Raw genomic sequence first — 13,080 nt, 5'->3', positions numbered from 1 at the left:
CTTCCAGGGCGCCTTTTAGATGCGGGATAAGTTCAGATGCCTTTGATTTAGTGCACATCATTTGCACGTAAAAGTCTTTATAGGTTTTCCCACGTTTGAATGCAGTGCTGAGGTCAAGGATTGCAGGGAGAGTATGAAGCTCGACACAAAAGGACGGGAGACATTTGTGTGAAAGTTAGAAATGTATTTCATAAGTTATATGAAATTCAGGACACATTTGTGTACAAAATGTGTAAATAGACAATCAGGTAATGCCACTGTAACTGAACTGGCTATTATTACAAAGCAATTGCCCTTTTCCTGGGATTACCCATAGGCAGCCTCCCACAGAATAAACATTACAGAGCAATAAATGCTGGAGGAGCAAAATGACCAAACAAAACCCAAGGTTAGAGTCTGATGATCACCTGGCAGTGCAACTTAAGATTTGACTTCTTCAAGACATTTACAGAAAAAAAAAAAGGACTAATTGCCATGAATATCCTGCCTATGAGAAAGGTCCTCCTCCAGATCTTACTGTAACGGTTGGTAGTTGAAGTATGACAGGAAAGAGGCATGTATTCTAAACATTAATAAGACAAATCACTGGCTGATGAGGACAATCCCAATCAAATACAAAACAAATGAAATACAAAAAAAAAAAGCATCAGCACTAAAATGTCATGCAAATGCAAACGGGTTAAATTACATTTTAAAACGAAATGCCGAGCAATCCGTTCCTCAGCTTCTGAGTGAAACATGAGCTGAGGAACTTTTAAAAGAAATGATTACACGCAGGAGCAGGTCACAATGAAATAGTGCATACAGTACATGTTTTCATCTATGAGCACGCATCTTATGAACACGGCACATTCTCATATTTTATGATATGAAATGAGAATGACATGTCGAGCATTTAGTAAAAGCCCCACCTCTAAAGACAAACAGGTGTATGTAGATAGGAGAAAACTACTATTTAGTAATAAAAAAGAAGAAGAATTACCCTTTTAGACATGTAAAACAATCAAAATCCACCTTTTTGCTGTTGTGAAAGATGATTATAAGCATGTTGAGGAAGTGTATCACTATCATCCGATGCAAAAATGGATTGCTTGTTTTTAGGTGGAGTCGGTCCAGCTGGATTGTATTATTTCAGCAGAGGAGAAGCAAAGAACTTCCCTTGGCGAGAAAATCCAACAGCCGATTTGCTCTTGCTCCCAAACCTGCAATAAAAGTGCACATCATGAATCATTATTTAGGAGTCATAGTCGGTAAAGCTAGACATTGCACCACTGATTAAACAGGATTATGACAGTGTTAAAGCTGGGCACGGCGGTGCGGTTGTGCTGCGTGTTTACCTGGGTGTCAGCGAGGACTTCATTCGCTGAGATAAGGAGCTGGAGGAGGGGGTTTTGTTTAACTGGTGCTCTGGAGTGGTCAGAGGTCCAAGCATGCTCACTGCAACAATTCCAAACAATCAACATTACCACCTCAGGCTTCCATGCAATGTTTGACAGTGAATAACTTAAAAAAAAATAAATGTGCCTATACTGAAACAAGCGCTGCGGCATGGGAGACGGTTAAAGGGGCGACATACTTCTCTCAGGGGTGGCATAGCAGTTTGCGTTCTCGATGATCAAATGGTCCAAGTTTGGCTGCCCGTTTTCTGCCATCACAAACTGGCCCCAGTAATCCACCGGCAGAGCCAGCAGACACTCCACAACCTAAATAGAAAACGGAGATGAGGTTAGATGAGCTTATTTCAGTGTGTTGCCTCATTCTAGTCAAACAGTGTTGCTTTGGGCCAGACTTTAAAGAGCAACTATCAAACATTTCAAGGGACTATGATGATTTCCTGGTGTGTAACATTACAGCCCTAAAACTGTTGTAGAAGACCAGTTCCTTTGTCGTCCTTATTGATCACAATAATGGGCCTTATTTCGACAAGCAAAACTGTTTTAACATCAAATCCAAATTGTGCGGAATTTCCTACAAAAGACTCATTTATATTCTTTGGAATTGAATTGACATCTAATCCAATCAAACATCCACATATGCTTTAGTTTATGCTGCAAAGGCCCTTTAATATTCACGTATCCTGAGTTGCTCTGCTGAATTCAAATGAAAATCACAAGAGAACTGCTTTTATCTCATCAAAATCAGCCTTGATGCGTTTTCAAAAGCCGGTTATCTAACATTTAAAATATTCAACCGGACACGTACAGTGATGGAACTGCATGAAAATGAGTTGCACATAACGTTTGCCCTCGGCCAATTGCAATTTTATTGATACCTGCAGGAAAAAAAATGCATTTTAAAAAAAGCCATGTCTATATACCTGAGACTTGACTCAGACAGTCGGTGGATCGGCTGTAAATATAACAAGGTGATAACAGCAGCATTAACAGGCTTTTACATCGAGATCTGCAGGTGAAGCTGCACACCTTCAACTCCTAATGCGAGCAGCCCGTTTTATCATTCCCAGATATATGCACCCATGTCTAATCTTTCCCGCTTATTAACTTGATTGAACCGCGGTGCAGCAAACACACAATTATAAGACGCATACAAAAGACATTATCGACTCCTCAAACCAACCTTAGGCTGTCGTTTGGTATCCTGGAGGATCGTCATCGGCTCCGGGTTAGGAATTCCGTGACCAACAATAGTTGGACCAAAGACTCGGGCCAGATTACTGATGTTCATCTTAGTGTCCAAGCTGTCGGCAACTCTGTAGGATTTATTCAAGACTCGGTTAATGTGCATGAAACCACATACCAAATCTGTACGTTTTACATTTTTTGTTTTACTAAAGCTATTCAATCCGATTCATTTTAGAGGATACAGCAGAACTGTGAAAAGTGCAAATGTCACTCAATCCCAATTTGCTGCCGGAATTTTTAAGGCATCAAAGCTCAATCAGTGTTATATTCAGAGGAGAGTGGGTGCTGCTAACCTCTGAAGGTGAAGGACCAAGAAAGCCAGCGTGTCTCTGTTGGGCTGCGGCAGGTCGCTAATTGTTTGGTACATCAGAGCTTTGCTGTTGTCATCATCTGAAACCTCTGTAGGAGAACAAAGAACAAGTCTGTCAGCAGAGGACAAGAATAAGAACTCAACTAACAACTTAAGTCGTGTCCGACTTCAGCGATAAACAAAAGCAGGATCAAAAAGCAATAACCACTGAAACTGACAGTCTTTTACAGTTACAGACCAATTCACACCAGCTATCAATGCTCAGAACAAACAGGAGCAGTTAGGAACTTGCATTTACTGTTCGTCTTTGATTTCTGCCTTCCATTAACAATATTGCGATCATTTCAAATACAACTACAAAGCACATTTTCCAAATGTTTTCTTGCTATGAAGCCCCCCCCCCCCCCCCCTCCTCCCACGTCAGCTCAGTCACAAAAACACACACCGGCTGCCTCCATGAAGGGACGGTTGAGGCGGAAAGTGAGAAGGGGCTCCTTCAGGTTTCTCAGGAAGTCCTTGAGGAGGCCAGTAATGGCGTGGATGTCGTCCACTTTGCTGAGCACGGGAACAGTTTTGCTGCGGAGAAATTTCTCCTTCAGCTCCTTTACTGTGCGATCAGCGCCGGACAGACGGTACAGACCAGCCTCAAGAAAAAGGACAAGCACAATTATAAATCATATACTGTTAAAGTAGTTTAGGAACTAGACTTTCAAAGTGGAAACTGTACATGGTGTACATTTGAATGAACGAGGCTTTTTATTGTACAAAAGCCTATATGGCCTCCAAACAGCAGAGAAAGAAGTTCATTTGTTTAAGATTAGAAAAAGCCAATATTTTAAACAGTTGCTGCTTAGGAAAAAAAGGGTTAAGTTAAAAAGTGAGACCGGAGCCGATCATAAAGCAACAGACAGAGACGGCAGCAAAATCAGATAACAATCAAGAGACTTGGAGCTTTTTCACAAACCAATAACAAATTCAGTCTCCTGGTAACAGTAAGTAAAACCTTAGTAACAGCTCTCCATCTCAGATTCTGGGGAATCAATTCAAAATAATGTGAGGCTTTAAAATCCTTCATATTTCTTCCCAATAATCACAACAGTTAAACGCCACTCACCTCATGCAGGCCCCTTTGTTCAATCTCACTCACACAGTGGACCACCAGGGGAGGAATCATTGGTGAGGTGACTGGGACGTAGTCTGCGAGGACACCCTGAAATCAGAATGGAAACCGTGTCAGCTGACCGGACAGAAGCCTGCAAATCAAGAGAAAAGTTCATAAAAAAAATAAAAAACACAATCTCATACCTCCCCGATTTTGACCGGTGTGCCACCCAGGTTGGGGATGCACGGCAGAGGGCACCTATCGCGACATTCAGGGTGCGAGACCACTCTGCAGTCACGGCATTTCAGGGAAATCTTCCCAAACTTGATCCTCTTTCCACACGGCACACAGGATTCCGGCTTGATGACCTATTGAAACATGTTTTTCTAAATCTTAAAAAAACAACTTTGTGTACAAACATTAAAATGAAATGATATTGTGAAATTATTCAAATCTGATCAAATCAAGCCTAGAATCCGGAGTGTCCCGATGGCATACTTACAGTTTTGGAGACGAACTCATGGAGACGGACACATCCGTGGCTCTGTGGAGTGCCGGGCTCAGCTTTCGACGCTCCCTCAGGATTCCCAGGTAGCTTGAAAACATTCTCAGACTTGACAGATTCAGAGTCCCACTCCATGGCAGCTGAACAGGAGAAATAGGAAATGAACACCTGTTTCTTAGACACCTCAAATATCAAGGATTTCTGTTTAAAAAAAAAAAAAAAAAAAAAGTGCTGCTCATTTACTGACTTTCCAGACCGAAGATTATTCAAGACGTTGCTTTTCATTCCGACACTAGTTTTTGTTCCCTCGTTAAGACAAGAGGCAACATATGCATGTGGGTCAACTTCAAAGCACGAGCATAAATTATGTGTGGTGGTCTGAGACTATTTTTTTTTTTTCTTGTTTAATATCTGAACACAGGCAAATGCAATGGTGGAAAAGAACAGAGCCGTCAGCACGCCAAAGACCTCAAGTTAGAATTTCATTTGCTGTGGTGACATTTCCAACGCCAGGTCCTCTTTCGTACTAATGATTTCTGTGTACAGAGCCGCTGAATGCAATCATTTACAACAAAAACAATGATGTCCGCAAGGCCAGTTTCATGCAAGCCGTGCGATATGTGCAATGCGTATACGGAACGTCAAGACTTTCATTTCGGCACAGATGTTAACAGTGTGGCTGCTTGACATGCAGCTAAAACCTCTCTGCCTTTCTTCTGAGTTTTTTTTTTCTTATTGTAGAAATTGTTCTATATCAAAAGGGGGAAATGTATGTTACAGTTATAGAGGAAATCAAATGTGGGAAGCAATTTTGTTGGTAAATTGAAAGAATTAGGTATAAGCCTTTCAAATAAAGAAAATTACAAATCAGTCCCATTAGTTGGTTCTACACAAATGAATTGAACTTCTCCGCGGAGGGGTCAATTGACCTTTTTACCTAAAAGACCCACAAGAGGGTCATTTGACCCTTTGGACCCCCTGCGGACACTCCTTTTGTTGTGGAAATGTGGGTTGAGTGCTCTATCTCTGCATCTTCGTTCCTTGGAGAGGAGCTTCTTTCACCACAAAATTCTTGAGGGAAATGAAGCAGTAGTCCACATGCACTGGTATTTATCCATCTAACAATTGCGATAGATAACCAATTGGGATAGATCAGCAAGGTACATTCATTTGAAAATTGTACTAAATATAAGCTGATTGTGTTACTGTAGGATGCTTGTACATAGCCATTTGCAAGGATGTACTAAATGATTGAGACATGTACAAAAGCATTTGAAATTTGATGAAAGCAATGATAAATGCCATTCTGTTGTGAGGAACTGCAAATTAGCTTTGGGATTTGTCCATGTTTTGAGAATGACATCTCAGTTTCAAGAAATGAGCCAAACCAATGGAGAAAAACTGTAACACACTGTCCACCAAACTGTGCTATCTGTCTTTGCTGCTGATATCTTCATGCAAGTTGCTATTTACCTGTGGTGATTTTGGAGGCCGACAGCCCTTGGGAAGAAGCTGTCTGTCCCTGTTTGTCTTGGCTGTTACCACTGTAAGGTGTGACCCCCTCACCCCTCATCCCACACACGGCCCCTAACAGCCTCATTACCATAACAAAATGAGTGATTAGTGTATTGGGTCAAATGACCCCTCTCTGGTACTTCTAGGTAGGCAGAAAAATCCTGGTAGTTGTAGTGTTAAACCTCATCGTAATGACATGGGAGGCACCTGGCCAAGGCCGCAATGACGATGACCAGCAAAATTTGCCATTTTCAGCAAACAAGCTTTTGAAAACAGTAACATGGGCATCGTGAAAAGCCGCCAGTGGGCAGGCTTATCCCAGGTGGTGTACGCAGACTTGAAAGGAATTTAATGAATCTTACCAGTCTTTCTCCTGCTGCGAGTCCAGTAAGGAACAGTCTCAATGGTAGAAACTGCCTCAACAGGTCCTCCATTTGTAGGGACGGTCACTGTTGTCTTCGTCACGAGGGTCTCGTTCCCCTGTTACAATCGGTGACAGTCAGCATAACCACAGGCAACAAAACTATTTAAAGTTTAATACCTGGCTGCAACAAGCCTAAATTCAGGCGCTAACAAAATTCTGGTCTTCGGTCTTAAAGTCACATCAATGGAAAGGTGACGATGACACTCGGATTGAGCCAATGTACTCACCCTCTCTGCAGTCCTGCCCGTTGATCGAGACCTTTTCGAAGCAACTGGAGGACCATCAACGTGGTTTCTTGAGGAGCGCTGAAAACAAGACAGAGGTCATGACACCTATACTTGCATTCAGCATAAACCCACCCCCCAACTTCTCATTTTTAAAAGACAAGTAGTGCACATGTAGCTAACATACCCTTTTTTCTCGTTTCTTGAGTCGCACTGTCCTCACAGTGGAGGAGTCCCAGTCCTGTCACAGATCAAACACATCAGGGTCAGATCCTAAACTTAAGACGGGTACTTTTAAAGTATGCTCATCCTGCTTAAATACTAGACTATGCTGAAACGGGAAGAACTTACAAGAGAGTCATCCGTTTTGTCATAGCTGATATCTGACAAGATGGACGCGGACTCATCTATTGTCAGCAGTCTGTGGGGAGAGGGAGAGATCAAGAGAAAATGCATGACCTGAGTTCATACACCAGCAGCTCTGTCCAAAAGATCTCAGCAAGCGGTTTTATTTGGCACACTACCAGTTCAAATATGGAAGCATTCCCAAAAGAAAACGCAGGGCAAATTACTTGAAATATTCATCACTAACAGGAACTGTATTCAATAAACATATTCATCTGTGAGTTTCTTACCTTCGGCTGGTGTTCAGGTTGCTCGCCCCCTGACTGTTTGTGTTCAGGAAGGCAAGAGCAGAACGCTGTTCGGCACTCAGCTGAATGCTGTTAGCGGATCCCTCGCTTGTCAAAAGGTCCCTGATCAACTGAATTTGACGGTCCTGCATTACAAAAATGCAAATGGTTCACATTGAGAGCCAGCTGAAACAAAGCAGTCGGCCAAGATTCAACAAACAGAGGGTGGCATTGAATTAAACATACCAGGGTCTCACAATCAGTCTCAGCCTTTTGTCTGCGACGGATCTCCACATCTACTTGGTTGCGGGCATGTTTCAGTTTGACCTCCAAGGCTCCCCTCTCCATCTCCGCATTTCTGAGCGTGTCTTTGCAAGATCCCAGCTCATGCTCGGTCCTCAACCATTTGCGACGGCAGTCTTCAAAGTTTTGTGCCATCTGAATGAAGTCTGAGAGAAAATCCACATAGTGTTGGAGCAGGCAACTACATAAGACTGTAAAGAATTTGGGTCAAGTGAGAGACAATAAAGATAAGACAAAGAACCACACGGGCCACATACTGGGTTCAATGTTCTCGTTGAGATGGTCAACTTGTGTCCTCAGCTTATCATGTAAGCTCTGGAGGCTCAGCACCGCAGTCTCCATCCTGTCCTACAACTCCAAATCCTCTGAAAATAAAAGACATAGCAGGTTGATTTACATTTAAGTCATAGGATAACAGTACACGTGCTTGTGAATGTATATTCCTCACATTTGAGCTCGTGTGTGGGCGTTTTTCAAGATATACCAGTAATTGCTTTACAATAGCATAATACATCAAAATGTCCTGCTGTAGTCCATTATCCTTCCGTTACTTGAATTATTTATTTTCTTAGATGTACCCCTATTGTTAGTTTTTCAACGCTACCTCGCCAGGAAATAACGTTACACTCACTCAACGTTTACATGATAACTGCTAACGAAAAAAAACACGGAAGTTAAATTAACTTTTTCTTCATCTCTCCTGCTACAAAACACTTCCAACCAACAGCTTGCAACTTACCAGGAAAAGTTATATACAAAAAGCCCTCCAGAAATGTTCAGTATGCAGGCTGTTTTTTGTTTTTTTCTCCTTTTCTTTTTGTAGCGGCCAACCACTTTGTGTATATCCTTGCGCATCCACACAAAGCTATTCTGAGCGCGTTGCATTTCAAATTTCGCCGCTAGCCAATGAGTGAAGAACGCCGCGCTAACGTCAAGGCGACAAACGGAAACAACTTCTGAGTATTCATTTTAAAAAAATAAAACAACTGCAACAGCCACTCACCGTATAAACGCTCACACGAACACACAGAAATAAGCAAAGATACAAACAGATATACCACCGTTTAAAAGTATAAACTAATATTAAAATTACGTACCAATTAAAATCGGACACAAAGAAGAACTGGGGGAGGGATTCGAACCAAAACATTAGACTTCCGGTGGAGACTTTCATAATAAAGTACAAATTGGGGATTTTTTTTTTTTTCATAGAATGTGTCGGTTGGAATTACAATGGCTATTGACTAGAAATACTGTAAAGTGTAGCTGTAATGCCATTCACCTGTATTCATGGCTGTTGCTTAGGAGTAAAGCGCCTCGTATCTGCAGTAAGATGACCAAAAACTTGTAGTCAGAAGTATCACCATTACCCTGTGTGACATGAGGTCAGCCTGCGTTGGTTTCCTACAACTGCCAACTCGCTCATTCTGCTGAAAATTGGAGCCATAGTTACACTTTCAATTGTTCTTTTTCAAAACAACAGATTTTTTTTTTAGTCTTAACTGGGAATTTGATTAAATTGTTTGTGTTTTTTGTGTAAATTAGCTCTATGAAGAATTCTCTAATTATTGTTTCCTTTTTGTCTATTTACAATAAAAAAATGAAAGAAAACTATTACGGTGTCACGTTAAGCTGTAACATTTAGAGTTCAGTGGTGTAGTTATAGTTGTCTTATATCTAATGTTTGTTAGCCCAAAGTATACATTTATGAGTATGAAAATAAACAGTGTGTGTGTGGAGGGGGGGCTCTAAAGAAGAAGAAAATTCATTGTTGTAACTTAAAAAATGGGATGTGTGTCTGCCTACCAGTGTTTGAAGATTGTTGTTGTTGTTGTTGATATTGTTGTTGTGTACAAAAGAAGACAATATTCAGGGGTGGAATAAGTCCTTCTTCATTCACAATCACACCACACTGCAAGGTCTGTTATTAGTACATTTCTTCTCATTGAGGTGTGCAAGCATTTCATTTTCATAATGAAAATACACTTAAGGTAATAAAGGTACAATTTACTTCATGGTCATACAAAGTGATATTGTACTATTTATGCTGCTTTATGATCAAATTCCTGTCAGCTTCTTTTTAGTTGGCCCGACACAATTTAATGCAGAAACATTTGAATATGATTCTAAATGACCTTCGAGATGACAGGTTTAGAAATGGAAAATGTAATCTCAAGAAGTAAGCACGAGAGTAAGCTTAAATGCCTCAAATGTGAAGCCGATTTTACCTGCAGTACCCTGGTAATTGGACTCGACATATCACAGCCTGACCACATGTGCTAGAATGTGTCCAACATGTCTGCACGAGTCATAAAGGTGGCAGATATATTAAATACTTCGCATTGCTGCATAGGCAACCATTCAGATGAAGGTGAATCCAACGTGCGCAATTAAACTATATAAGTATAGCCTACTGACTTATAACAATACAGCTGTACTTTTCACTTAGACTGACTGTTCATCATTCAGAACATTTCATTGTTATACTGTTGTTCTTTTTTTTTTTTGCTGAAACAGCTCGAGTGGTTTGTAGTATATCTTTACACTCAACACGTCCTCGCGATGAATCTCCAACCGAATCAATAGACAATTGGCAGATTGGAGAGAGCTGAGGGAATGACCCAAGCAGAGAGAGAGGGAGGGTGAGGTAGGGAGGACCACCAGCCCACGGAAGACAAACTTGCAAGAAGAGGAGCATGCAGAAAAAGCTCCGCAAGAGAACAGTGCAGCTGCTCGGCGGGTTCTGAGGATACGCGCGCGCAGCAGAGCTTGTTGCGGATTATAATGATTGCCACAACTCAACAAAATATGACCACGGAGCTGGTATGTGTGTATTTCAGATTGTTTTATTCTCACTTTGCTTTCTCCCCCTTAGATTTGGAGCAAATATGTTGTGTGTGCGCGTGTGTGTGTGTGTGTGTGTGTGTGTGTGTGTGTGAGTGTGTGTGTGTGTGTGTGCGCGCGCGCGCGCGTGTGTGTGTGTGTGTGTGTGTGTGTGTGTGTGTGAGAGAGACAGAGAGAGAGAGATAGACGGGGGGTATTCTGCAGTGGGGGGGAAAAAATAGTGATTTCCCTCATTCACACTTTCTTCGTTTGTATTCATCTCCCGCCGGACAGGCTTGACCGTGTGCAGTGCGGTGCTGCTTGGTGTAACCCGACGTCCAGTCTTTGTGACTCTTGCATTGTCTCTCTCCGTCCCATGCAGACTTGCAGAGCATTTCTCTGCATCACTAACCGAGCTCAATTTTCCATGATGAGAATGAATCCCAGCAGCCTGTCCCCTCCAGCATGGATGTGCACATTGACAAACGGGCAGCTTGCAATCTATGATTTATTAACCTTCTGCTACACGGGTGGATTGCCATGGAATAAAGATAATAAACCAACCAATTCTGTTTAATGCTCTCACTCCAAATTGCTCTTACTGAATAGACAAGAAGCCTTGTGGTGACTGATATTGGCTAAATTGTGATTTAACGCAACTCCTATGGTTTATTTTTAAACTGTGTGTACCTGGTGTGAGGAGTATTTCTTCACAGGAGGAGATTTAGACTATGTGTTTTATGGCTCAGAAGTGTTGCTCCAGCACAATAGCCATTGTGTTTTATACAGTGTGATATTACAGATCAACACTTTACCATCACACAGGTTTAACTCATTCACAAATATATGCATGTAACTAATATGCAATGTTTCTCTTCCATGCTTCTTAAGCCGTTGTCCAGACATTTTAATCTTGCAATTCTCTCTCTACAGTGCGGTGCAACCATTTCAAACCTTGCCAAGTTAACAAATGAACGATCAAACTGTCACCCCCCCATGGGATAGGGCTTCAGTCGAGAGATCAGTACAGCTCTGGTGGGGCTTTGGAAGTTTGAGAGCATAAACTGAGTATGTAATCTATGCCTAATTTGTAAGATGCTGAGCACGGTGACCTTTGCCATGAAGCAATGCACATATTTATACTTTTTTTTTTTAACGTGATGAAATCTCATTGAAAGTTGTTTGAAAGAAAGGATTTGTTTCATAATCCTACAGCACTTCCTTTTCTCTAGGACCACATAAGGCTGCAGGGTTTAACCTTTTGCCTGCAAATATCCTTTCATACTATGGTCTCCTATCAATGTGCTTTACACAGTAAAGATGTTAATGAGGCATGTCACATTTGTTCATTTTCAGTAAGAGGGTTGATTATTTCTGCTCTGGATTATAGGCTGTCACATGTGCCAAATCAAACCACAATCTGCAAATAACCCCCTCTGTCTTTCGGCCCTTGATTCAAATATGGAATGCCTCTGTTTTCTCTGTGGTTGTGTGACAGTGGTTTGGAGGGTAATGTGGGTTACCTACTTGTCTGTGTGTTTTGGGTATTAGAAACGGGATAGAGTCCATGTTATTGCCACCTGACAGCGCTTAATGCCACAAACATCTAAGCAAATACCATCATTTTCTGAAGGAAAAGCTTGATACTCTGGTTCAGGCTTAGTTATTTATAATATATATTATTTACTGATCAAGTCTCTCAAAGGAGCCTCAGTTTGCTGAGAATCGGCCTGTTCTTTAACTCTGTGCCTGGTCACCCGTAGCTCCCCCATTTGTGTTTTAGTGATTCTGCTCCTGTCCTAAGGCAGGTACTGAGCCACTTTTAGTAACTCTGGACATGCCATGGAGGAGCTCCCTTGCACAGGATCCTTTTGTACTGTAATTTCCTTGCGTGTGATGGGGAGCATGAAAAGAGGGGCAGCCTTGCAGCATTAGGCTAAAGCAGCTGGTCTTTCATTTCACAAAGGCTTTTGCTGCATTGTCTGACAAAAGTCTCGTGGGCGAATTCCTGTTATTCCTAAAAGATGTCAATACCACCTACTCTCTTTCTTGGGGCTATTTTTTTTGTTGTTTTTCTTTTTATTTCCCTCTTTGTTAAGCTAAGAAAGATAATAGAACACCCAATGCAGTGATTGGGGTCACAGGAATTCCTTTGGTAGTATCTAATTACTGTAGCAGTTTGGTTTTCATTCATCCTGAGCATAATGAAACTACAGTATGCTGTAATGACGACCTGCATTTATAATGAAGCAGCGAGAAATATTGACAAGATAATATTTACTTGTTACCTACTAATCTACATATTTCCCTTGTGAGCAATTACAATAAACCATTTAAATCAGCCCATAGGTAATATTGAGGGCTGTATGTGTCTGCCAATGGATCGGCCTCTATTTATGTAGGTACTTATTTCTTTTACGCCTTTGTCAGTGGCATGTGTGTAATGAGCATTATCAGCCAGTGTCAACAAGGGGAAGTTTAGAAGACATGCAAACCTGAGACCAGACTCCCAGAGCGCCTTGAATTGGTTCCCTCATTCCTCTTCATGTGATTTATTATTGGCTTCCTCAAAGACACAGAAGATGGAGTTAAGGAGGTGT

At 41.5% G+C, this 13,080-nt stretch overlaps 2 protein-coding genes across 3 annotated transcripts in view; one reads left to right on the top strand and one right to left on the bottom strand.

The window, feature by feature from the left end:
• Positions 1–96: 96 nt before the first annotated feature.
• Positions 97–8,527, bottom strand: racgap1 (Rac GTPase activating protein 1). The gene is made up of 17 exons (XM_075475194.1): positions 8,397–8,527; positions 7,915–8,022; positions 7,601–7,803; positions 7,358–7,500; positions 7,074–7,143; positions 6,910–6,963; positions 6,726–6,803; positions 6,437–6,554; positions 4,557–4,699; positions 4,258–4,422; positions 4,067–4,162; positions 3,398–3,596; positions 2,936–3,041; positions 2,578–2,710; positions 1,577–1,703; positions 1,338–1,437; positions 97–1,202 (listed from the first exon to the last, which is right to left on the bottom strand). The coding sequence occupies exons 2-17, from the start codon at positions 7,997–7,999 to the stop codon at positions 1,127–1,129; spliced, it is 1,896 nt and encodes a 631-aa protein (XP_075331309.1). The 5' UTR covers positions 8,000–8,022; positions 8,397–8,527; the 3' UTR covers positions 97–1,126.
• A 1,842-nt stretch (positions 8,528–10,369) lies between these two features.
• Positions 10,370–13,080, top strand: part of LOC142389938 (inactive dipeptidyl peptidase 10) — a 33,507-nt gene continuing 30,796 nt past the window's right edge. For both annotated transcript variants that reach the window (XM_075475192.1, XM_075475193.1), the window contains exon 1: positions 10,370–10,480. In XM_075475192.1, the coding sequence (XP_075331307.1) occupies positions 10,442–10,480 (39 nt within the window). In that variant the 5' untranslated portion in view covers positions 10,370–10,441. The remainder of the gene's footprint in view (positions 10,481–13,080) is intronic.

The sequence above is a fragment of the Odontesthes bonariensis genome, chromosome 10 (assembly GCF_027942865.1).
Source record: "Odontesthes bonariensis isolate fOdoBon6 chromosome 10, fOdoBon6.hap1, whole genome shotgun sequence".
In the NCBI taxonomy this organism is placed as follows: domain Eukaryota; kingdom Metazoa; phylum Chordata; class Actinopteri; order Atheriniformes; family Atherinopsidae; genus Odontesthes; species Odontesthes bonariensis.
The sequence above is the reverse complement of the archived record's forward strand: the minus strand, read 5'-3'. Positions and strand labels throughout refer to the sequence as shown.